The following is a 23248-nucleotide window of genomic DNA, read 5'->3' on the forward strand; positions in this document are numbered from 1 at the left end:
TGTGATCAGACGGCTTTAATAGGACTTCTCTTTACATCATATGCCGAGGGCACGGACTGTAATAACCTGAATCACACGTCATTTCCGTGTTTAATTACATTGGAAAACCAGCAAGTGGTGGGACCGATCCCTAGAAGGAAGAGAATGCTGATCGCAGCCCCCGCGTACATTTAGCGACCCCCCACCTATACATTTCTGATGGGATTTAAAAAGCTGTCAAAATGATAGGTCACAAGAACATGGAAGAAGATCACACGGGTGACGTCTGTGCCCCCATCAGACTTCCCAAACAAACCCCTTTGACACTGCTCAGAGATATCAGTATGGGCGCGTCCACGCATGGCGGATGCAGATTTTCTGTAGCAGATTTGCATGTGGAAAATCCGCAGCGTCACAGCGGGTGAGATTTTAAAAAGTGTCGCCCACGCTGCGGAAAGCTTCCTGCAATGGAATCCACATGACTTGAGGATTTTAATTCCACAGCACGTCAATGGACGTTCCGGATTTCTGCCACAGATTTCACCCTTTGCAATGTGTGGATTTTCCACATAGATTTTCATGCAGATTTCTGTGTTTCCGCACCAAATCCCCCCCAAAACCTGCATGTGTTACTTGCGGTTTTTGTTGCGGATTTGATCTAGTTTTGCCCCAGACCTCTGAAATCTGCACAAACAAACGACATGCAGCGGGTCAAGAAGAGAAAAGCAGGGGGGTTCGTAGGGGACGTTGAGTGTTATTCTTCTGTTTTTTTCCATGAGCATGAAAAACTGCATCAGTGCTGGGAAAAAAACAGAAACGCTGAACACAATCCCAGAAAAAAATGATTGAATTTGCATGAAAAACTATCCCTAAACAGATCCTGGCAAAATCCGTATCGCTTGATGGAAATAAGCCTGAGCCTGCATCCAGGGAACCAAGGGCTGTGGACGTCAGTGGTGCTGAGGGATCACACGGTTCGACAGTGTGATCTTCCTCCATGGATCTAGCTGAAGATCTTGATTGGAATTATCTATCCTTTAGCTAGTGATCGATTCCGTCCTGCAGAACGATCACGTAAATTCAGTTAATGGATCCTCAGCCTCCATTTCTGCCAGGATATCACTATGCATACAGTAATGGTGCCAGCCTCGTCCTATCAATTAGTGTTCATTATTCCCCATAACAGTCGGTTTCTAGAGGATCATCTAATGATTACAGTCTAATACGCGTAGCTGCACTCAGCATTCCTGTATAAGGGCTCATGCACAGCCCATGCCGCATCTTGCAGTCCCTAACGCACGGGCACAGTCTATGTGTCTTGCGCTGACGGATGAACTTGAATGGGTCCATTATCCGTCTGCACCCCAAAGAAATGGAGTGTGTTCTATTTTTTTTGCGGTGCGGAGGCACGGACTGAAATGCCACTGAAGCACTCCACTCTATCTTCCGGATTGCGGACCTATTCAAGTGAATGGTGTCTGTATATTGCGGACTCGCTGTTTGCAAATATAGGGGGGTGATAATAAAGACAATAGACTGGGGATACCTTCCTTTTTGGTGAGGGAAGGGAAGCTGGGCACATGCAGGGGGCGTGCGTCAGGAAACCCGTACCGCAGTTAGACTAGGCATCACTACGGTATCAGGAGGATAGGCAGTAAATTACAGACTTGTAGGGGTCTGACCTATGGGGCCCTGACCAGAACGCCCTAGTAAAGCACAGCATCAATCACAACCTGACAGCAGGGTCCCTCTGAGTACGGCGGTTGATCCGCAGCAGAAAATCCACAGCATTTACAGTATATATATCAGCCCCATTTGGCTGCTGTGGACCCGCTACATGCGGCCGTGACCTCAGAGATCAGTGTAAGTGACAGCAATCAGAGCGCTGCAGATCAGTAAGATATGGCATATCTCATCTTAATGAAGCAGATGTGGCAAATATGGCTTCTACGTAAAACAACAATCGCCACTGCTGGGGGGGGGGGGCACCACCAGCTTGGACACGGAGGGTTTCCGTCATTTCTTTTATTACCAAGATGTTTGAAAAATTTCCTTCTTCTTCTGCAGGGTTTCTAATGATACTAGAAGATGCTGTCAGCAAATACTATTTATGGGGGGACCCTTCTAAGAGGCAGAGATTGCCCGAAGCAGGGAACCCTATTAAAGTGCAAAGGTGCAAACTCTAAAATATATATTGATATATTTTTTTTACTGTTTCAGCTGAAAGTCATGAAATGTTATTGTTGAGATTCACCTATTTCATCTGCTCCTGGGAGAGATGGGTGACAACCAATTTAGACAACATCATATGTCCAACAAGGTTGTCACCCACCATTAATATGACAGAAGTGAGACTGCATGACTGTAGACCACCCACTGAGTCTATGAATACTGGGTGACAACCCTTAAAGGGGTATTCCGGTTGGTTGAAATGATCCCCTATCCCCAGTTTGTACTCCAGATGGTTGACGGCAAGACAGAAAGGCATTGTTGGCCGTGGGATGTGAACCCCTGGTACGGTCTGACCCTGGAGTCAAACTTCCTTTCCTACATCCAGAATAGCACAAACAGATGGCCGTGAAGCTCCAGGATCAGACAACACGGGGTTTGTTTGTAGTCTGTTACCATGGAGACACACTGATCTGCACAGGAGCCGTTATCACACAAGACCACGACCACAGTTGCGTCATTTCTTATTTTAGATTCAATGGAGCAATAAAAGGTGGATCGTCCCTTTAACAGAAGCGGACAACTCAAGGACCTGTACGTACTGCGTCGCTGCTGCCGTTCATTGTGTGTTTTGTCTCTTACGTCTGCGCTGCACATTACGTCGTTTCAGGCCTCAGCGTCGCATAGACTTGGACACCGATCAGCAACCTTCGAACGAATATTCATCTAAGAAACAAGATGCGGCCCAAATACGCAGAACTGATTTTGTATTTAAGGAACCTTAAAAATGTCTTAATTTAGATCCCGAGTACATTTACATACTACACAAAATAATTTAAGAGGGGGTGGGGGGGGTGGGGGGGAATGAGAATGCCATCGACATGCGGCAAATAAAAATCATCTCCGAATGTACACGCGTCGTTTATACAGAGGATGTGGACATTTACAAGGGGAGCAACTTTCTAATTAAAACGTGTTCATCGTCTGGAGTTCCTTCTAATAAACTAGTTGAGTCTTTGCTTTAATAGTTCGTCTATTTGAGCCTTGTACATGTTTTTGACGTCCTCCAGGTCTAGGCGCAGCTCTTCGGCCTCCTCGGCTTTCTCGCCGTACATCTGCAGGATGGTGTTGTATCGCTGGTCCAAATCCTGAAACATACAGTTTATTACAATGCTTTTTCGTGAGAAGACTATACAGTATAAGCATTTCCAGGAGCACAGCGCCCTCTCCTGCCACAGAGTGGTATTACATATTGGCAATGCCCCAGTTTTTTGTTTTCCCATAGAGAAAATAAATTCCTGCATTGTGAACCATGAGATTGGTGGTGGTTATAGTGGTTATATGATATGACATCACTACATTTTTCTAGCTTGATGCAGGCATGGTTCAGGGATCATTTAGGCCCCATGTACACGACCGTATCCGTTTTTGTGGATGGTTTAGGGATTATTTAAGCCCCATGCACACGACAGTATCCGTTTTGTGGTCCTCCAATACGGATGCAGTCCATGTGCCGTCCGCATGTTATTTGCAGACCCACTGTTTTTAATGGGTCTGTAGTTTGTAGACATTGGGGGTCATTTAAGACGTCGGACTTAATATAACCCTTATCTATGGCGGTGGATAAAGAGGCGACGGCCTCTATATAACTTTAGCGCATCCGGTGCCGGTCTAAATGTAAGACAGCTTCCTTACTGGCTTACATTTAGACTGTTTTCTAACGGCCCGTCCCCACAGACTGCGGCGCAATCAGTGCCAGAAATACGTCTAATATAGGCATATTTCTGGATAATAAATGACCCCTCGTTGTCTTTTTGCAAAAGGGACACATGGATGCAGGAAGCACATATATCCGTTACGCAAAAAGACAGAACATGTCTTATACTTGTCTGCAAAATAGAGACCTGTTGCAGATAATGGGTCGCAGATAGGGCCGTGTGCATGTGGCCTTACACATTCTGAACATAAATAAAACCTGAATCAAATAAAATAAATAATCATATAAACACCCATATACCGTATTTCCCACACCATAAGATGCACTATTACCCCCTACCCCCACCCTAAAGTGAGGGGAAATGGCAATGCGTCTAATAAAGCAAATACTAATGAGCGCTTCCATTATGGAATCGCTCATTAGTACACAGTATGAATATAGCACTCCTGGTGCTGGCTTGTACTCACCGCTCTCTGCTGGTGCTGTCATCTGATGCTGCAAAGCCTAAGTGCGCACTATGACCCGACGCTGTGCGCCGCCAGGTCACAGTGCAGCATGGCGCCCACAGACATGGTCATTAATGTCACTGTGGAGAGGTAACCTAATTGTTTCCCATCTAGGTAACCGGATTGGAAAAGCTGATACTCACCCTCATCTGAAGGTGCAGTTTCGGGATCTCCTTCACCTTCTCTTCCAGTTCGTCGTTGAGATTATTTAATCTGACGACTTCTTCGGCAAGGATGGAGCGAGTTTTTTCCAGGTTCCCAATTTCAAGCTGAAAGAAAAGGTGGACTAGCAAATTTAGGTCATTTGTCATAATAAAGTGTACCTCCGCTGTTCATATAATACGGAAGAGCGTACACAGTGAGGAAGCCTCCCTCCAACAGGAGGTTTGCAACAGACGCTTCCATACAGTATATAGGAGTTTAGGAAACGGCACAGCTGGGCAATCAAACCTGGCGTCTGGATACAGCTCTAATCAGTGCATGGCAATGTCCTATCCAAAGGCTAAAAGTATCAGTGAGGTGATGACGGCAGCATGTGTTACACATAGTACTCAAGGGCAGACTGGGAACTTAGTGGCCATGAAATAAAAAAAAAAAATTAAAGTGGGACCATTTCGTAGGCCGATCCAGATTGAGAGAAGGTGGGGCAACACAAGTAGGTGGGGACCAGCAGTACCTTAGTGCAGCACTAAATACCGCCCCAGCAGAACCAAATACTACAGCGCAGCATTAATTAATGCTGAGAGCATCAGATCGTTAGGCATCCAGCCAATGGCTGCAAGCGTGGCTCTGGTGGCCTCCTAAGCTTTGGCCCACCTGGAAACTTCCCTGTAGGGTGTATGGCCAGTCCGCCCCTGATGGTATTTGCAGTTGCAAAGTATTACCTGCAATTGGGCAATTTCCCCTTCTCTCAACTTTAACTGGGACTGTAAATTTTCAATGACACTGGAGCCGGCTCCCATCCTTACAGCATCGTACAGGTTGCTGCTGCTGACAGACATGGTCATTGGGCCGTAAAGCGGATCATGGGAATCCTATATTTATGGAAAAAATAAAAAATAAAACAGACGTGACACTGCATATCCCTGATGAGAACAGCTTCATTTAATTATACATATTATAGGCAATTATTTTACCCCATAATACTGAAAGTGCCTCCTATGAGGCACCAGAATTTCTGGGCAAATCTTCAACATGTCTATAAAGGGGTTGTCTCGCTTCAGCAAATCTCACAAAGTTAATACAAGGCATTTACTAATGTATCGTGATTGTCCATGTTGCCTCATTTTCTGTCTGGATTCATTTTTTCATCACATTATACACTGCTCCTATCTAGGAGTTACAACCATCCTGCAATCCAGCAGTGGTGGTCCTGCTTGCACACTATAGGCAAAAGGGCCTATGCGCGCTCCCGCAGTCCCGGCCACCAGAGAGCTTGTGACTTTTCCTATAGTGCACAAGCACGGCCACCGCTGCTGGATTGCAGGATGGCTTGTAACTCCTAGATAGGGAGCAGTGTATAATGTGTTGGAAAAATAAATTAAGCCAGCAACGGAAGCAATATGGATAATCACAATACATTAGTCAGTGCCTTGTATTAATTTTCTCTACATGATAAACGCCATTTGCTGAAGTGAGAAGACCCCTTTAAAGAAACATGCTGTCTCACCGCTCTCCTTGTGCAGTTAGTTTTTCACCTGACTTTGTGCGAGTCCACATGTGGCAATCTGCTGTGGAATCTGCCTGCAGATTAACTCAGGTCAGATCGATGGCAGGTACAAGGTGAATGAGTGAGATTGTATTAATGTCAGGCACAGGACGTGGATTTTCATGGCTTTCAACTTAGCACGTGGACACTTTTAGGGTATGTTCACACACGTCTGATTTAATCTGACATCTATTTACTATAGAATCCATAGGTAGTAATCTGAGGCTAGCACTGAGATTTCTGACACCGATGTGACGTTTGAACAGCCACAGATCTACACAGCGATAGCTCCGTTGCCATTCAGTGGGGCTAATCCTAGTCTTTTCTGTACAGAACGCCTTTATTCTATGGCGAAGCTGAAAATTCCACATGAACGTTTGCGATAGCATGTGAATAGGGTTAACAGAAACAGCATTTAACTGCATAGGATGTGGTCATTGGATTAGATGCAGAATCCATGCCAGAATACCTGTTAAATCAGACACGGGCAAACTAAGCCTTAGAAGAAGACATTTCATTACCTGTGATAACAGAGATGTCTGTAAACCTGTCAAATCTGCTCCACTAATAGAACTGGATCGTGACAATGTCGGAGTGGTGGCACCAGTCTCAGGAGTGGGAAATCCGTAAGATTTACGCTCCTTGGAAAAGAACGAGCGAAGTAACTTAGTTAGAGGACTCCACTGGGACTCTGGGAACGAACACCTTGGGGGCAGCCCTTTACCTTCTCTTTGGCAGCCTCTTGGACCAGCAGGACCTTCTTTTTCTCCTGTTCCACTCTCATCTTCTCCATCTCTAGTTGGCTGCTTAGCAGCGCCTGCAGACAAAGTCCACATTAGACCATAGTCCAGAATGCAAGAGATGAACTAGAGAAAGCAGACCTACAATCTCACCTTTTCTCTTTTAGCATCGTCAACCATTTTCTTGTGTTCCATCTTCAAATTCTCTAGTTCCACTTGATTTCTGTGGAAAGAGGAGGGATAACGAGAGTATTTCTTTTATAGGAACGGAAGACGTGGATTAAGCAGAAATGTTCATTTATCTCATCAAGGACGTGGTTATAAAACAGGGATGCTCAACCTGCGGCCCTCCAGCTGTTGCAAAACTTCAACTCCCAGCATGCCTGGACAGCCTACAGCAGGGCATGGTGGTAGTTGTAGTTTTACAACAGCTGGAGGGCCGCAGGTCGAGCATCTCTGTTATAAAATATATGATGTCAGCACCATCTAGTGGTAAACTAGATGAACTACATCAAACACATAAATTGATGACGTGACAATCTTACACTAAAAAAACCCAGGTAGAAATTAGATTGCTGCTAAACTCGGCATACAGAGATGTCTCTGGAAGAGGTGGTCTGATTAGATTAGTCTAGGTTTGCAACAAGAAAGCGTAAAATGCCTCCCCTGTAGCCCTATAAAAAGGCTCTCAGCGGCTACTTTTGGGTAGTGTACCTCTTGGTGAGAGATCATTGACCCCTACACATGCCTTTACTACGCACTCAAAGACATTTTGCCTATTTGACAGACTTTGAGAGGGGGTGCATCATTGGACCGAGGGCAGCAGGATGGTTGTTTTGATGAACTGCCCATTCTCTAGGCCGTTCTAAACTACTGGCTGTTGCACACGAGAAAGTCCATTGCGGGAATCATGCTCCTCTGTTCTGGACTTGCAGGAGCGCACGACATTATACTAATACATAAAGCTATGTGCCTCTGCTAGACCTGCAGACCTAGCTATGTGCTTACTGCCACACAATCACAGTGACTAAGTTCCTGCAAGTCCAGAACGGAGGATCATGCTCGCACACGGTGAATGATTCCCCCAACGACTCGCTCGTGTGCAACAGCCCTAAACACACTGCCCCAAATGCTGGTGTGACGATCCGGGGAGCCATGGCATATGACAGTTGGCGATCCCTAGTAGTGATACGAGGGACACTAACAGCTCAGCGATATGTGCAGGACATCCCGCCACCACATGTGTTCCTCTCATAGCAGGGCTTCCAAATGGTGTTATTTAGCAGGATAATGCTTGCCCAAACACTTTCCCAGGAAAGTCTCCGCCAGACTGTAACACTTCTTTGGCTGCCCGGACACCAGATTTATTGCCAATCGAACATTTATGGGACCAGCTGGGACGCCAGCTTAAGCAACCTACGAGTGTGCAGGATCTACAGGCCTAGCTGTAATATCTGTGGGCAAATGTGCCGCGGGATACCATGCGGAACCTGTATACCTTCATGCCCAACCACATCTCATCTTGTATCCAGGCTAGATGCGCCCAACAGGGCACCAGAGCCTCCTTCGAATTGCACAGTTTAATAAACTCCTTTCGCTCTAATATTGTAATAACTTACATATATCATTATATTCACGCATAGACTGCGTACCCCCATATAGCCCCACACCACCCACCCAAATAAAAAGGGAAAATCTACTCAGACTCTTAACAACCAAAATGGTACTGAGGACAATCTCCTTGCAGAGAAATGTGGCCCTCCAGCTTCAGGGGTTCATACCACTCGGTATATTTAGAGTCATTGTACCCTCTCCATCTATACTGTACCTGCTGTGTTCTTCTTCCATATTTGATAACCTGGACTTCTCCACCTCAAGCTGAGCTTGGAAACGGCTCTTCTCTTGGCGGAGGAGGCTATTCTGAGACTCCATGGCGGAGATTTGAGTTTTCACAGACAGAAGCTCCTCCGTTGCGGCTCTTTCTTTCTCTACTGCCGATGCCAACCAGGTCTGTGATTCAGCTATTAAAGAAAGAAAAGAGGGTTAATCATGGTGCACATATTCAGGCTCCATTCAGACGTCCGTAACGTGTTTTGCGGATCCACAAAACACAGACAGTGGCAATGTGCGTTCCGCATTTTGCGGACCGCACATTGCCGGCACTAATAGAATATGCCTATTCTTGTCCGCAATTGCGGACAAGAATAGGACATGTTCTATTTTTCGGGGGAACGGAATTGCGGACCCGGAAGTGCGGGTCCGCAATTCCGTATCCAGGCAGCACATGGTGCTGCTCCATACAAATGAATAGGTCCGCAATTCCGTTCCGCAAAATGCGGAACGAAATTGCGGACGTGTGAATGGGGCCTAATGGATACCGGACTGACAAACCAAACAAGCTTTGCTGCATGTGACCACTGGAGTCAGTTAATGGCTGCGTGATTTGTGCGATGGTGTGAGTATAGTTTATTTCACAGTTTTGTACCATTGCCTACACTTAGACTAGAAAATCCCTGCCATCCCCTTTAAGTCAAGTATCTGATGCAAGGGGGCAGTTCTCAAAGGAATGTGTGTAAGCTTGTCAAGTGTTCTTACTGAGTCGATCAGAAAGATTCTTCTCCAACTTCTCCCAGGATGCAGTCTGAGCCGCTAATGTTGCTTGGAGATTCTCAATTTGGCGAAGTAAGGGTCGAGTCGCTGAAGTGACGCTTTGGCTTAGTTCCTGATTCCGAGATTCGCCTTCTTGGAGTCTCTGCAATCCATACGTCCATGTAATCAGATAAAGTGCAGTAGCTACTGATGTTCAGTTATGGAAACTCGTATCAGTTATAATTTCTCAAAGCAAACCGTTTTATTCTTAAAAGCGGTTATCCCATGATTAATGTAAGAAATGAAAATCAGACATCATATAGTACATGCCGTGTCTCTTTGTAACAAACTTAGAGCCAGCCCTGTACCTCACATCAATCCATAGACCCCCCCATTCATTGCTCTGTACTTTCTCAGGGGGAGCGTTCTTTTTGCTACAGCTGGTGGCAGTTCAATGATGGAACTGAGCATGTGCTTCCATTTGAGTGAGGACAGAGAAATAAATAAAAAAACAGCAGGTGGCGCTATACAGATAGATTTCAGTCAATATGGCCTCTTGCACGCGGCCCTCTGAGACATACGGTCCGTGAGCGGGCCATATGTCCCAAAGCGGCATTGATCGTGCGCACGGAAGCGCGCAGCATCATAGGATTACAATGACGATGTGCAAGTCGAGCCGCCCACGGGACTATTGTTCCGCACTCATAAGATCATATGAGTGCCAGACAATAGTTTCGCAGGCGGCTTGACCGTATGTCTCGGAGGGCATAAGATCGTATGCAAGAGGCCTAACTCCGTGTCTACAGGTAGTTACAAAAGTATTCAAATTCAGGTGCTGGTTTGAAAAATGTAGAATATTTTTCGTGGGAACACACATTATTCGTTGCATCAAAATTACTGTAAAGTCACTTTGGGCCTGAACTATGAAGCTGCAAAAAAGATTTTAGAATTGCTCATTCTCAGAATTACTCCCATTAGTTACTGCAGATCCTAATTACAGATAATAATTCTCTGTGTGGTGAAGACTACTGACCCACAGGTCACAGGGGAAATTCAGATACCATATTAGGATACTTTTACATGGGCCGAGGACTGGGCCAATTATTGGGAACACAAATTCCTACAAACCCTCATTCTTGATAATAGGTCCATGTAAAAGTGCCGCTGATCAACGAGCAAAATGCCTGTTTGCTGGGCGATCACATATTTCACGCAGCACATTAAATCTTTTTTTTTTTTTCCTTTTTCTGCATCATATCTCCTTGTGTAAGCAGGAATCTGCCATTGGCAAACAACAAACCTGTATGGGGATGAACGATCGCAGTGGCGACTGCTCATTCCCATAGAAGGGATGCGCTCCACTGAAGTAATCTGTAGATTCCCAGCTGTTCCGGAACCAAAACTTTTAGCACGCCCTGACAACCATGGTCGTACGGTGCATGCAGGAGGCTGTCATTTCGCAATAGCTGGACAGCTTGCAGAGGTTACTGCTACTTACAAAGTTGTGTATATGGAGAAAAGCAGCCCGAGAGGAGCTTCACTTTACAAAGGCAGTTTGAAGGAATAAAGAGGACTTGTCACCGCTCCTGACACGTCTGTTTTAATCGCTACATGCATTTCCCATGTAACAACTATTCTGGAGCCTCTATTCTTATGCCTGTACGTTGTGTCGTTCCTCTATTATTTCTACTAGAAGTTTTGAATAATTGCTAGCAGTCTGCAGTAAGGGTACAGAGGGAGGTAACCAGATGGGCGGGTGTCCCTGCACAGACTCACTCTATCCAATCAGTGCTGCCGTTTTCAGACTGTGCAGGTACACCCCCCCAACTTGTTACCTCCCCTCTGTACCCTTACTGCAGACTGCTAGTAATTCATTCATAACTTCTAGTAGAAATAATAAAGGAACGGCACAACATAGAGCCATAAGAATAGAGGCTAAAGAATTATTATTATATGGGGAATGCATGAAGCTATTAAAACAGGCATGTCAGGAGCGGTGAAAGGTCTTCTTTAAAACATTACCTGTTGTAACTCAGCAATTTCTTGCCGCAAATAATCCTCCTTCCTTGCAGCTTGCTGCTCTGCCCTCTGCAGCGCCAGCCTCAAATCCGCCACCTGAGAAATTAGCAAAAATTTGAAATGGGGTTTAGTTTATTTGCAGCGTTCACTACAGAAGATGAGATTCTTTACATGTGCAAACTGAGGTTTTCTGCCTGCTTATCGTGTACGTATGTTGCAAGCAATTAAAATGGGTTTGTAAAGGTTAAAAACATTCTGCCGCAGATCCTGGAAGCAGACGAGATGCAATGTGGATGCAACCTGATGGGACACTGCGGTCCAGCAGCAGCACCATTCCTCTCACAGGTTGTAGGTGGTATGGCAGCCCAGTTCTATTAACTTCGATAAACCTGAGCTGCAATATCAGGCACAACCTATGGAGAGGTGAGGCGTCATCTCAGGAAGTAAACAGCCATGTTTTTCTGATCCTAGACAACCCCATCCAAAGACGTTCTATAGGTTTTACAAACTTGCCTGAATGGCCAAGGCCTCCTGCTGTTTTTGAGACTCTTCCTTTGCTTTCTCCAGCGCTAAACACATCTCTTCTTTTGCTCTGATTTCACAGCTTAGTGCCACCTCCTGGGCTTCACTGGCTTTAGTGGCATTTGCCCTGTGTAGTTCTGCGAGCTCTCTGAGACATAAACAGACATCATACATCAACACGGCAATGCAAACAGTAGAGGAGCCAATAACATTAATTATACCTGTAATACACCTTGTACACTTCCATCATAACAATGAGCAGGTAATTACTGGATATGATAAGGGGGCATCACTAATAATTTTTCATTTGACAGACGGCAGATAATAGTAAGAGTTCCCTCCACTGTGGGTAATGTGAGATATAAATGCCCCGTCACTCCTCACCTGTAGGAGCTATCCAGAGCCGCCTGGACACTGCGATTCTTTTCTTGGATCTCGTCCAGCTCCGTCTGTAGTCTTCCCACATCCTTCTCTTGTCTTTCAACCACACTGTTAAGTTTTCTGATGCTTTCACGATGCTGCTTCTCAACCTCTTCCTTCCCATCTAAAGTCTGCGCAAAAATGAAGAATTAGTTTACAGCCAAGACATGGGGGGAGATTTATCAAGGCCGGTGCTTCATACGCGCACGTCTTGATATCCCTTGCGCTGCAGGAGGATGCACCTAACTTATGATCAGACTTTTTTTCTTTTTTTGCAGGATGCCTTCGCATGGAATAGCACAGCAGACTACACTATTCCATACAGATAAAAAAAAAGGGTATACCGATGTAGAACTGCTCAATGGAGGCCGAACGAACACTCTTTTGGCCTCCATTGGGTGTGTGGGGCCATATAGATACATTTGATGTAAGGGCTTGGAGCTTTCCCAGAAAATATACTGAATGGACATGGCAGACGCATTGGGAGACCAAGTTAGAGCTACCAGATCTCCAACCATTGCTGAAGCGTTTTGGCTGAATTACCAAACATCATCGCCTTTGTCCTGGGATACCTTGGAAGTCCCTGCTGAGTCCCACCCTGATATAAGGGGGTAGGTTGGACAGCTAGATTTATTAGTTACATATCACACAATTAGTATACAGTGACAACCCGCCTGCTTTAACAACTGCACTTCCTCCTCCAGCTCTCGGATCTTCTTGGTCTGCTTATTGATCGTGAGTTCGTGCTCCTTCTCCTTGGTTCGCAGCTTCTTGATGATATTCGAGTTGTGAAGTTGTTGTTTGGAAAGTTTTTCTCCTGTGGAATATGTAAAACCATTAACATATAGTCAGACGGGGGCCAATATGACCAGTGCATAACCCTTAGCAGTCTCGTGTCTGCAGCGAGACCAAAAAAAGCGAGATGACGTGAACATAAAGAGGATGTGTCACCAGAGAGACCAGTATATGATACTGTATGGGTACGTTCAAACTGGATCTAAATGGAGCTGAAAAATATCTTAAATTAGTTACTCGGGGATTTGCACTCCAAAAGGTAAGATCTCTAGTGAAAATCTGCAAATTTTCTGCAGTGCATCCGGTGCGAGTCTAACCTTCAAAGCATTGGTGCAACAGCTATGTAAAACCAGAGGTATGTCAAACCAGAGGTATGTCAAACCAGTCCATCGGCTCAAAATATGACAGGCATGCAAGGTGTTGGTGAGCTGATCAGGAGATACAACCCATCCAAGGAACGTGAAGGTTGCAGCATTTTCCGTACAATACATACTTCCTGGTGGTGACGATGAGTTTCAATCAGAACAGAAGTGCATCACACATCAAAACTAGACACCCCGATACCCCATCTATCCACCCACCTTCCTCCAGGAGCCCTTTAATTTGCTCATCCTTTTCCCTCATTATCTCAGCTGTCTCGCTGGACTTGAGTCTAGTAGCCAGCTCCTCTTTCAAGGCTTTAATATCCTGCAAATTGAATAAAGTTCAGTTTAATGAGTTTATTACCACAGAGCAGGTCTTTGGCTCGGGCCTCTAAAAAACATGGCAACGTATCAAAGGGTTTCTGTCACCAGATTTAACCCTATTAAGCTAGCTGACATCAGCGATGTGCTAATGTCAGCTAAACCTAACTAGCCTATTCCTACTTTGATCTATGCCCCCGTTACTCCAGAAATCTAACTTTTATAATATGCTAATTAGCCTCTAGGAGCAGGGGGGCGTTGTTCCTGCTCCTGGAGGCTCCGTTCTCCCAACTTGTGAAAAGAAGCATACTGACCTGCTTCCTGTGCTGGCTCCCGGCTCCTTTTCTTCCTGGCCTTGGCTGCTCTCTCAGGATAAAACCTTCAGTTTTCACGCAGCTGCAGCTAGTCGCTGGCTGGAGTGGTGACCTGCTTCCCTTGCATCATGTAACATGTCGCAAACGGAGCATCGGTTGGCTGCAGTGGCGTTAAAACAGAAGTTTACATCCTGAGAGCGCAGCGGAGGAGCCGAGGCGGGGAAGAGAAGAAGCGGGGAGCCAGCGCAGGGAAGCAGCCCAAGAGTAGAGAGTTGCCAAAAACTCTCCCAAAGGCGCACAACCCCTTTAATTTGCTCTAAAATGCTACGCCTTGGCGCATCTTAAAATATACCCCCTTCCCACTAAGCATCTAAAACATATAATAAATGTGATGAGTAGTGTGAGTGTAGGCCAACTTTTTGGTACAAATGAAATTAATTCTGGCGCATTTAGTTAATAAATCTCCAACTTACATAGTGTGTTTTATATTAGACAAAAAAAAAGCTGATGCTTCAAAATGCTGAGTGTGAATCCAGCCTTAAAGGAGTTCTCTGGGACGACCACCAATATCAGATCGGTGGGGGTCTGACTCCCAGCATCCCGGCCGATCAGCTGTATGCAGGAGTTGTGTTGCTGGAACCGGGCACCGAACCTGCACAGCTCCTGGTTACAAAAAGTTCTGCTGCCAGCGTTGGAGCAAAGAGCTGATCCATAGCGGTGCCGGACCCCCACAGTATAGTACTGATAAGCTATCCCAAGGATCGGTCATCAATTCCTAAATCCCAAATGAACCTTGTGCACAGCCTGACCATCTCAGCAAGAAAACCTCTGTCCCCTGGATGGCACAGAACGAGCACGTTTTACCTTTTTGGTGGCGTCTCTCTCTTTACATGCCAGCTGCGCCCTTCTCTCCGCTTCCGCTATCCGATGTGTGAACTCGTCTTTCAGCAATGACACGCTGCTGCTTTCCTCCTTGACTCTAACGAGTTCACTGCAAGGGAGGACAAATTAGTCTGCATAACATACAAGAAAACCCTAAAGAGGACTGGTCCTAACAATGCTAACATGCCAACATTATTACCTGGCAGTGTAGGGCTTTATTAGGAGAGGTCAGGGCGCTTTTTTTTTTCAGCTCAGCTGCTCCGTTCCCTCGCTGTGCGCCCCGTTCACTTTTGCCGCCCTGTATGCTAATTAGTAGCGTCGGTACAGGGAGGAGGAGACGGCCGGGTTTCTCAAGGGGCGTCTCCTTCTCCCTGGCTGTGGCGCTCTCCTCTGCAATTGGGCAGCAGGGAGAAGGAGACGCCTCTTGAGAAACCCATCCGTCTCCTCCTCTCTCTACCAATGCTGCTAATTAGCATACAGGGCGGCAAAAGTGAAAGGGGCGCACATCGGGGGAACGGAGCGGCCGAGCTGAAAAAGAAAATGCGCCCTAACATCTCCTAATAAAGCCCTACACTGCCAGGTAATAATATTGGCATGTTAGGACCAGTGAAAGGTCCTCTTTAAACATGCCCATGCCAAAAAATGTAATGGAATCCGATTGCTATAGGCAATCGGATTCATCTGCCCCCTTTCTAATAAATCTCCCCCCGACATCGGCCTTAGCAGCCAATCACAGCGGAGCTTTCATTTTTCTAAAGCAGGCATCCTCAAACTGCGGCCCTCCAGCTGTTGTAAAACTACAACTCCCACAATGCCCTGCTGTAGGCTGATACCTGTAGGCTGTTCGGGCATGCTGGGAGTTGTAGTTTTGCAACAGCTGGAGGGCCGCAGTTTGAGGATGCCTGTTCTAAAGCAATTGAAGAAATGAAAGCTGAGCCCTGATTGGTTGATATGGGCAAGGCGGCCATGTTTTCTTCTTTGTAGGCATCTGATCATAGCTATATATTTTGCAACAGCATTTTGGCCACTGCCCGCAGAGCAGGAGAAGTCTCATCAGACTGAGAGTCAGGCTGACTATGACCAGCTCTAGCAAAAAGAACACTCCCATCATCCATACACACAGGTACTTACTCTCGGATGTTGTCGAGAGTCTCGTCTAAAAGTGCCTTTTCCTTGCTGACTGATAACAGTTGGGTTTCTCTCTTCTCCAGCCGGCTATTGAGCTCATTAATGATCTGCGGCACAAAGGGAAAGACAAACAAAACTTAGATGACTGATATTTAAAGGGGTTGTCCTATACGGGACATCGATGGCATATGGATTTTACTACAAGATCCATGACAGAAATTATTGGGATGCTTTCTGCAGATGTACAGTCCACCAATCCATAGAAATGCTCCCGGCCACCCGCCATACATGACCCTATTCACTAGAATGGAGCCGAGAGTGCCCGGCCCCACTGTGCAGAAAAGACTGCTAGGAACACTATACAGTGATCCGCCATCATATGCATGTAATCATTAAAGAGGACCTCTCGCCTCTCCTGGCATCTGTTTCAATAAATACTTGTATCCTCATGAAATAACAATTCGGAAGCATCTTTTCTTATAACTTTGCATTGTGCCATCAATCTATTATTACTCCTTTTAATTTAGGAATAAATTGACAATGTTGTGGGGGGGTCCCCTACACACTCTGGTGCTGTCAATGTAACACTCTAAAGCGGGAAGTGTAACACCCAGCGGTCAATTTGATCATGACTTTCCAGGAGGAATGACAGAGGGACAGCACAATGCAAAACTTCTAGGAATGGAAGCTCCAGAATTATTTCATACGGAATGCAACTATTTCGTGGAAGCGACAGGAGAGGTGACCGCTCCTCTTATCATCAGAAAGGACAGACATTGGTAGGTGTTCACGTGCAGCGATATTGTAATTGTAATATTTGTTTTATGCCGCCATTTCTAAAAATGAGACAATCGGATACGGTGCCGTCTTTCTTGCCACTCTTGAGAAAGATTCTCATAACTTCATTTATTAAAAGGGTATTCCCATCTGGGACACTGATGGCATCGCCAGGATATTAAACCATCTGACGGGTGCTGGTCCCACGTCCGGAACCTGCTCCGAACGGGGCTCCCGGAGTGAAGGAGCGCTCTGTGTTCTCTCCACAAGCGAGCGTGTTCAGCTAATTTCAGAACAGAGGGGGCCGCACATGCACGGCTGTTCTCTTTTCACTTTGGGGGTCCCATTTTGGAGATGGTAGAGTGTCCCTGACGCGGGATTGATGACATATCCTAGCGATATGCCATATACTGTATGTCGCAGGTAGGGATCGACCGGTTATTGGTTTTACCGATATTATCGGCTGATATTCAGGATTTTCGAAGTTATCGGAATCGGCATCTAACCTTACCGATAACGAATCGCAAACACGGATCGCGCTGCTGTCAGCGCGATCTGTGTTCCCTCAGCAGCACAGGGGAGAAGGAAGCAGTGTCTCCCTCCCCCTGTGCCACTGCCACCAATGAGAGCAGAGAGGGGCGGAGGAGGGGAGGGCCTGTGGCCACTGCACCACCAATGATGTTAACTCATTTATTCAAATTCAACAGGAGGCGGGAGCTGGCTGCAGAATCATATAGCTGCACCTGAAGGGGTTAACTGCCGCGGATCGCAGCGCCCTGTCATAGAGGCTGGGTGCCGGCTATGTGATTCTGCAAGGTTACTTATCTTCATTGGTGGCGCAGTGCGCCCCTTGCCCCAGTGATAAAAACATTGGTGGCGCAGTGTGCCCCCCTCCCTGTATTATAATCATTGGTGGCAATGGCCACAGGGTCCCCTCTCCCCTCCTCATTGGTGGTGCAGTGGCAGCTTCTGATCGGAGCCCCAGCAGTGTAATCCTGGGGCTCCGATCGGTTACCATGACAGCCAGGACGCTACTGAAGCCCTGGCTGCCATGGTAATCTCCCTGCTGCCGTGTGCGACCTCATCCATGCAGGAAATTTACAAGTAGGGACTAGAGTTGAGCGGTAAACCGGTGTCAACGATATACCGCAGTATTAAGAAACAGCGATATGGCGATATCTTTGTTTCCAAATAACCGCGGTATTTGGTGACGTCATAGGAGCGGTCATATGTGTGCTGACCGCTCCTGCATTGTGCATATGTGTACCGTACATATTACTTCCTGCAGCGGCTGCCCCCGGCTCCTCCTCGCTCCCATATTCAAGTCTCCGCACACTGGCTGAGCACAGAAGCGAGGTGCGCAAAGTCAGTCAGCAATCCTTGTGCCCTGCTGCCTGCCCATACAGTATATAATGTTTCCTTGTGGACCCCATACAGTATAATGTCTCCTTGTGGCTGCCCCCATACGGTATAATGTCTTCTTGTGGCTGCCCCCATACAGTATAATGTCTCCTTGTGGCTGCCCCCATACAGTATAATGTCTCCTTGTGGCTGCCCCCATACGGTATAATGTCTTCTTGTGGCTGCCCCCATACGGTATAATGTCTTCTTGTGGCTGCCCCCATACGGTATAATGTCTTCTTGTGGCTGCCCCCATACGGTATAATGTCTTCTTGTGGCTGCCCCCATACGGTATAATGTCTTCTTGTGGCTGCCCCCATACGGTATAATGTCTTCTTGTGGCTGCCCCCATACAGTATAATGTCTTCTTGTGGCTGCCCCCATACAGTATAACGTCTCCTTGTGGCTGCTGCCCCCATACGGTATAATGTCTCCTTGTGGCTGCCCCCATACAGTATAACGTCTCCTTGTGGCTGCCCCCATACAGTATAATGTCTTCTTGTGGCTGCCCCCATACGGTATAATGTCTTCTTGTGGCTGCCCCCATACGGTATAATGTCTTCTTGTGGCTGCCCCCATACAGTATAACGTCTCCTTGTGGCTGCCCCCCATACAGTATAACGTCTCCTTGTGGCTGCCCCCATACAGTATAACGTCTCCTTGTGGCTGCCCCCATACAGTATAACGTCTCCTTGTGGCTGCCCCCATACAGTATAACGTCTCCTTGTGGCTCCAAGTGTTTTTTTTCTTCTAAATGGGTAATATCATTCTTAATATCGTGGGAATAGAATTGATATTGCCCAACCCTAGTAGGGACCGGAAGTTAAAGACAAATTGTGACCCACGCAACTGGAACTGGAGTAGCAGGGAGCAGGTAAGGGTACTTTCACACTAGCGCAGGGCTGGCCAACCTGCAGCTCTCCAGCTGTTGTAAAACTACAACTCCCACCATGCCCTGCTGTAGGCTGATAGCTGTAGGCAGACTGGGCATGCTGGGAGTTGTAGTTTTGCAACAGCTGGAGAGCCGCAGGTTGGCCATACCTGCACTAGCGTTTAAAAAAAAAAAAGCTTCTGTTTTGTCCCCATTCATTGTCAATGGGGACAAAACTGAACTGAATGGAGTGCGCCAGAATGCATTCCGTTCCATTAAGTTGCAAACCGCAACATGTTGTAGTTTGCTTTCCATCCTGGGATACGGAGCAAAACGGATCCGGCATTACCACCAATGCAAGTCAATGGGGATGAATCAGTTTTCTCTGACACAGTAGAAACCGGATCCGGCCCCCATTGACTTTCAATTGAGTTAATGACGGATCCGTCTTGGCTATGTTAAAGATAATACAACCGGATCCGTTCATAACAGATGCAGATGGTTGTATTATCAGTAACGGAAGCGTTTTTGCTGAACCCTGCCGGATCCAGTAAAAACGCCAATCAAATATTGGGCAATCCTTTTAAAGCCTCCTGATTATTATTTTTTTTTTTTTTGCTTTGGTCAAAGAATGCGCGTTTTTATGGCAGTTTTTGCTCCACTTTTGCAGTCATTTTTTCTATCACAAATAATGTGTTTTTTTACAAGCTGTGTGTTTTTCCAACGGGAAAGCATGTACCCCCTTGCTCTTTAGATATCAATAAAAAATAAATAAAATAAAAACACTATGTGAAAACACAACGCACACTTCCCCACCCTTTTTTTTCCAAGCAGGGGCACAAAAAAAAAAAAAAAAAAAACAATGGTTGTCTATGAAGCAAAACATGGTCCTAAACACATTGCCATTTTTAAAAAATTGCGGACAAGAAAAGGCATTTTCTATAAGAGTGCCGGCGATGTGCAGTCCGAAAAATGCAGAACGCACATTGCCGGTGTCCATATTTTGCGGATCCACAATTTGGACAAGGATTTTTCTGGACTTTCTTTTAAAATGAGCCGTCTCCTCTCCTGACATGTCTATTTTAGTAAATACATGCATTCCCCGTGTAATCACTATTCTAGAGAATCTTTTCATAGAACTCAATGCTGCGCTGTTCATCTGTTAAAGAGGACCTCTCATGGGATTATGGGTTAGAAACTGGTACTCTTACCAGATAGGGCGGCCCCCTACAGATGGAAGCGCTTTTTTCTAAAATACCCCTCTGTTCAGCAGCTGTGTCCCCCACTGTTTTTGGCGCCTGATATGTTAATTTAGACCATCAGTACAGGGAGGAGGAGACATTTGGTTTTCTTACTGGGCGTCTCCTTCTGCTTGGCTTTAGCGCGGTCCTATTGCAGCGGATAGCGTCGGAGTCAGGGAGGGGGTGAGCAGTTTTTTTTCCCTGGCTGTGAAGCGTGCTATTTCTCATCCGTCTCATGGGGGGGGGGGGACGACACAGGTTTTGACCATGGGTATAGCTGTTGGCGCTAGGAGGCGGACACTAAGCACACAGTGTAAGCTCCTCCCTCTTCAGCTATACCCTTCCTGCAGGGACCAAGCTAATCAGCTTTAGCTTAGTGTCTGTAGGAGGCAGACCTTCCTGCGTTGCAAGTCTGCTGATTTACTAATTTTGTCTCTCTTTTTCCTTCTAGCGGGAAAAAAATGCCTGCACTCAGAGACAGGAGACCAGGGGGTCACCCAAACCCCCTGCTCGTTCCCACTCTCTAGAAGAAGAGGAGGACCAGAGGTCCCTGTAAAAACCTCTGTCACCCGCCAGCTCCCGCCCCAGCGAAAGTCCCCTCTGTTCCGGTAGATTGTGTTCACCCCCGTCAGCGGCAGAGCAGTGGGCTCCGCCCACTTCCGGATTTTCTAAAGCTCCTGGCGGGAAATGAGGGTCTGACTGGCGTTTGTTGGGACACAGGCTTGCAAAGTGTGGTTTGTCCCTTCTTGCAGGGCCTAACCTTCCCATTTGCCTCATTGGGGGGACAGTGTTGTCATTATGTCTGAACTCAGGCCCCAGGTCCCGAAGCAGGCGGTCCCGTTGGTGCGTCATTTTGCCTGTGCATCATGTTGCGCAAAATTTCCATCCCCTCAGTCAGACTCCCTCTGCTTTGCGTGTGCTGCGCCGCAATCAAGCGGCTCGGCTCCGGACCCATTGCTTCCCGCTGCCCAACCTACTGAAGAACCAGAATGGGCGCGTTCCCTGTCTAGGGTGGTACAGGATGTCTCCAATACCAACAAAGCTATTGTGGATATATTGGGGCGTTTGTCGGCAAGGCAGTCCTCTGACCGGTCCGACCCGGGGGATCATGGGGCTCGTGCCCATTGCGGCCGCCCCACAAAACGGGTCAGAATTTCCTCCCCCAAAAGGGGTTGTGTGTCTCCCGTGTCCTCGGCCTCTCCTCCTCCTGCTAGAGAGTCTCACTCCGACATGTGCTCAGCTGAAGAGGCATGTTCTGAGGAGAGAGGGTCAGATGAGGATGTTGTCTCACCGGAGGGTCAGTCGCCCAAGCTATCCTCCATGGTGGACAATTTAATTACGGCAGTTATTGAGACGTTGCAGGTTGAAGATCCCGCTCCGTCATCTGCCAGCTCGGGTTTTTCCTTTAGAAGGTCCTGTCGTTCGCACAAGTGTTTCCCCAGCCACCAGGAGTTTGATTCCTCTCTCTCCAAGGAGTGGAATTTTCCTGATAGACATTTCATGTTGCCAAAACGCTTTAACGTCCTTAATCCTTTTCCGGAGGATTTGACTAAGAAATGGTCGGCTCTACCTATAGTGGAACCGCCCTTTTCCCGCTTGGCTAAACATACTACCTTGCCAATGGCGGATGGGGCTTCTTTTTCTGATATCAAAGATAAGAAGCTGGAAGCGTGTGCAAAATCTGCCTTTGAAGCAGTGGGCACAGCGCTGCAGCCGGTGTTTGCCTCTACATGGGTGAGCAAGGCTATGGGGGGAGTGGGCAAATAACTTACGTCAGGGTCTTGAATCCCCTCGGAGGAACTTGCAGTTGTGGCCCTGCAGCTCTCACATGCCAGTGCATATGTTTGTGAAGCATCTTTGGACGCGGCCAGGTTTATGGCTCACTCGTCAGCCCTGTTGGTAGCTATTTGCCATACCCCTATGGCTCCCATGCTGGGCGGCAGATAATGCTTCAAAGCGGACCCAGGTGACCCTCCCATTTACAGACTTTTTGGTAAGCACATGGATGAGATAGTTTTGGACCCTACAGGTGGTAAGAGCACCCATTTACCTCATAAAAGGGGACGGTCTAATTAGGCAAAAAAGCGGAAGCCTTTTTTTGTCCCTTTCAGACTTTTTCCGGCCCCAAGGGAGCGTCCGATAAGTCGGCCGCAGGCCAGAAGCGCAAGCCTTCCTTCAAGCTGCGGCCTTCCTGGCATTCCCGTCAACAGGGCTCCAAGTTCCTTAACCCTAAGAGCTCCGTTCGGGTGGGTGGCTGGCTTCATGTTTTTCGGCATGTTTGGCTGGCTCAAGTCTCAGATGCGTGGGTGAGGGAGGTCATTGCAGAGGGCTACAAGGTGGATTTCAAATCCTCCCCTCCGTCCCGTTTTTTTTCGGTCGTCTCCTCCGGCCTCTCCCAGATTCTTTTTTTCCGGCATTTCACACGCTGCTGCAGCCTGGTCGTCTTCGCATACTTTTTCAAAGTTTTACAGAGTGCACACCTTTGCATCTTCTGACGCTTCTTTGGGGCGTAGAGTTTTGCAGACAGCGGTTCTCTGATTGGCGGGGGGGGGGGGGTTGAAGTTAAGCCCACCCTCAGGGACTGCTCTGGAACGTCCCATGTTCAAGGCCTGTGTCCCCCAATGAGAAAACTAGATTTTTGTACTTACTGTAAAATCTGTTTCTCTTCCGTTCATTGGGGGACACAGCTCCCACCCAGTTTTTTGTTTATGGGCCTTTTCGGGCCTTTGTGGTTCTGGGTTTGCACATAATGTGATTTTCTTATGTCTGGCTTCTCCTACAGCTTTT

The 23248-nt window shown here is 47.0% G+C and overlaps 1 protein-coding gene across 1 annotated transcript in view; it reads right to left on the reverse strand.

Moving 5' to 3' along the window:
* Positions 1 to 23248, reverse strand: part of TMF1 (TATA element modulatory factor 1) — a 28321-nt gene continuing 5073 nt past the window's right edge. Inside the window, exons 3-17 of the mRNA XM_044300701.1 lie at positions 16175 to 16278; positions 15026 to 15152; positions 13746 to 13851; positions 13044 to 13186; positions 12334 to 12500; positions 11941 to 12097; positions 11431 to 11523; positions 9415 to 9571; positions 8648 to 8840; positions 6973 to 7042; positions 6804 to 6896; positions 6601 to 6720; positions 5256 to 5405; positions 4515 to 4640; positions 1 to 3296 (exon numbers count right to left, since the gene is read on the reverse strand). Of these exons, the coding sequence (XP_044156636.1) occupies positions 3153 to 3296; positions 4515 to 4640; positions 5256 to 5405; positions 6601 to 6720; positions 6804 to 6896; positions 6973 to 7042; positions 8648 to 8840; positions 9415 to 9571; positions 11431 to 11523; positions 11941 to 12097; positions 12334 to 12500; positions 13044 to 13186; positions 13746 to 13851; positions 15026 to 15152; positions 16175 to 16278 (1950 nt within the window). The 3' untranslated portion in view covers positions 1 to 3152. The remainder of the gene's footprint in view (positions 3297 to 4514; positions 4641 to 5255; positions 5406 to 6600; positions 6721 to 6803; positions 6897 to 6972; positions 7043 to 8647; positions 8841 to 9414; positions 9572 to 11430; positions 11524 to 11940; positions 12098 to 12333; positions 12501 to 13043; positions 13187 to 13745; positions 13852 to 15025; positions 15153 to 16174; positions 16279 to 23248) is intronic.

Source organism: Bufo gargarizans, chromosome 7, assembly GCF_014858855.1.
Source record: "Bufo gargarizans isolate SCDJY-AF-19 chromosome 7, ASM1485885v1, whole genome shotgun sequence".
Taxonomy (NCBI): domain Eukaryota; kingdom Metazoa; phylum Chordata; class Amphibia; order Anura; family Bufonidae; genus Bufo; species Bufo gargarizans.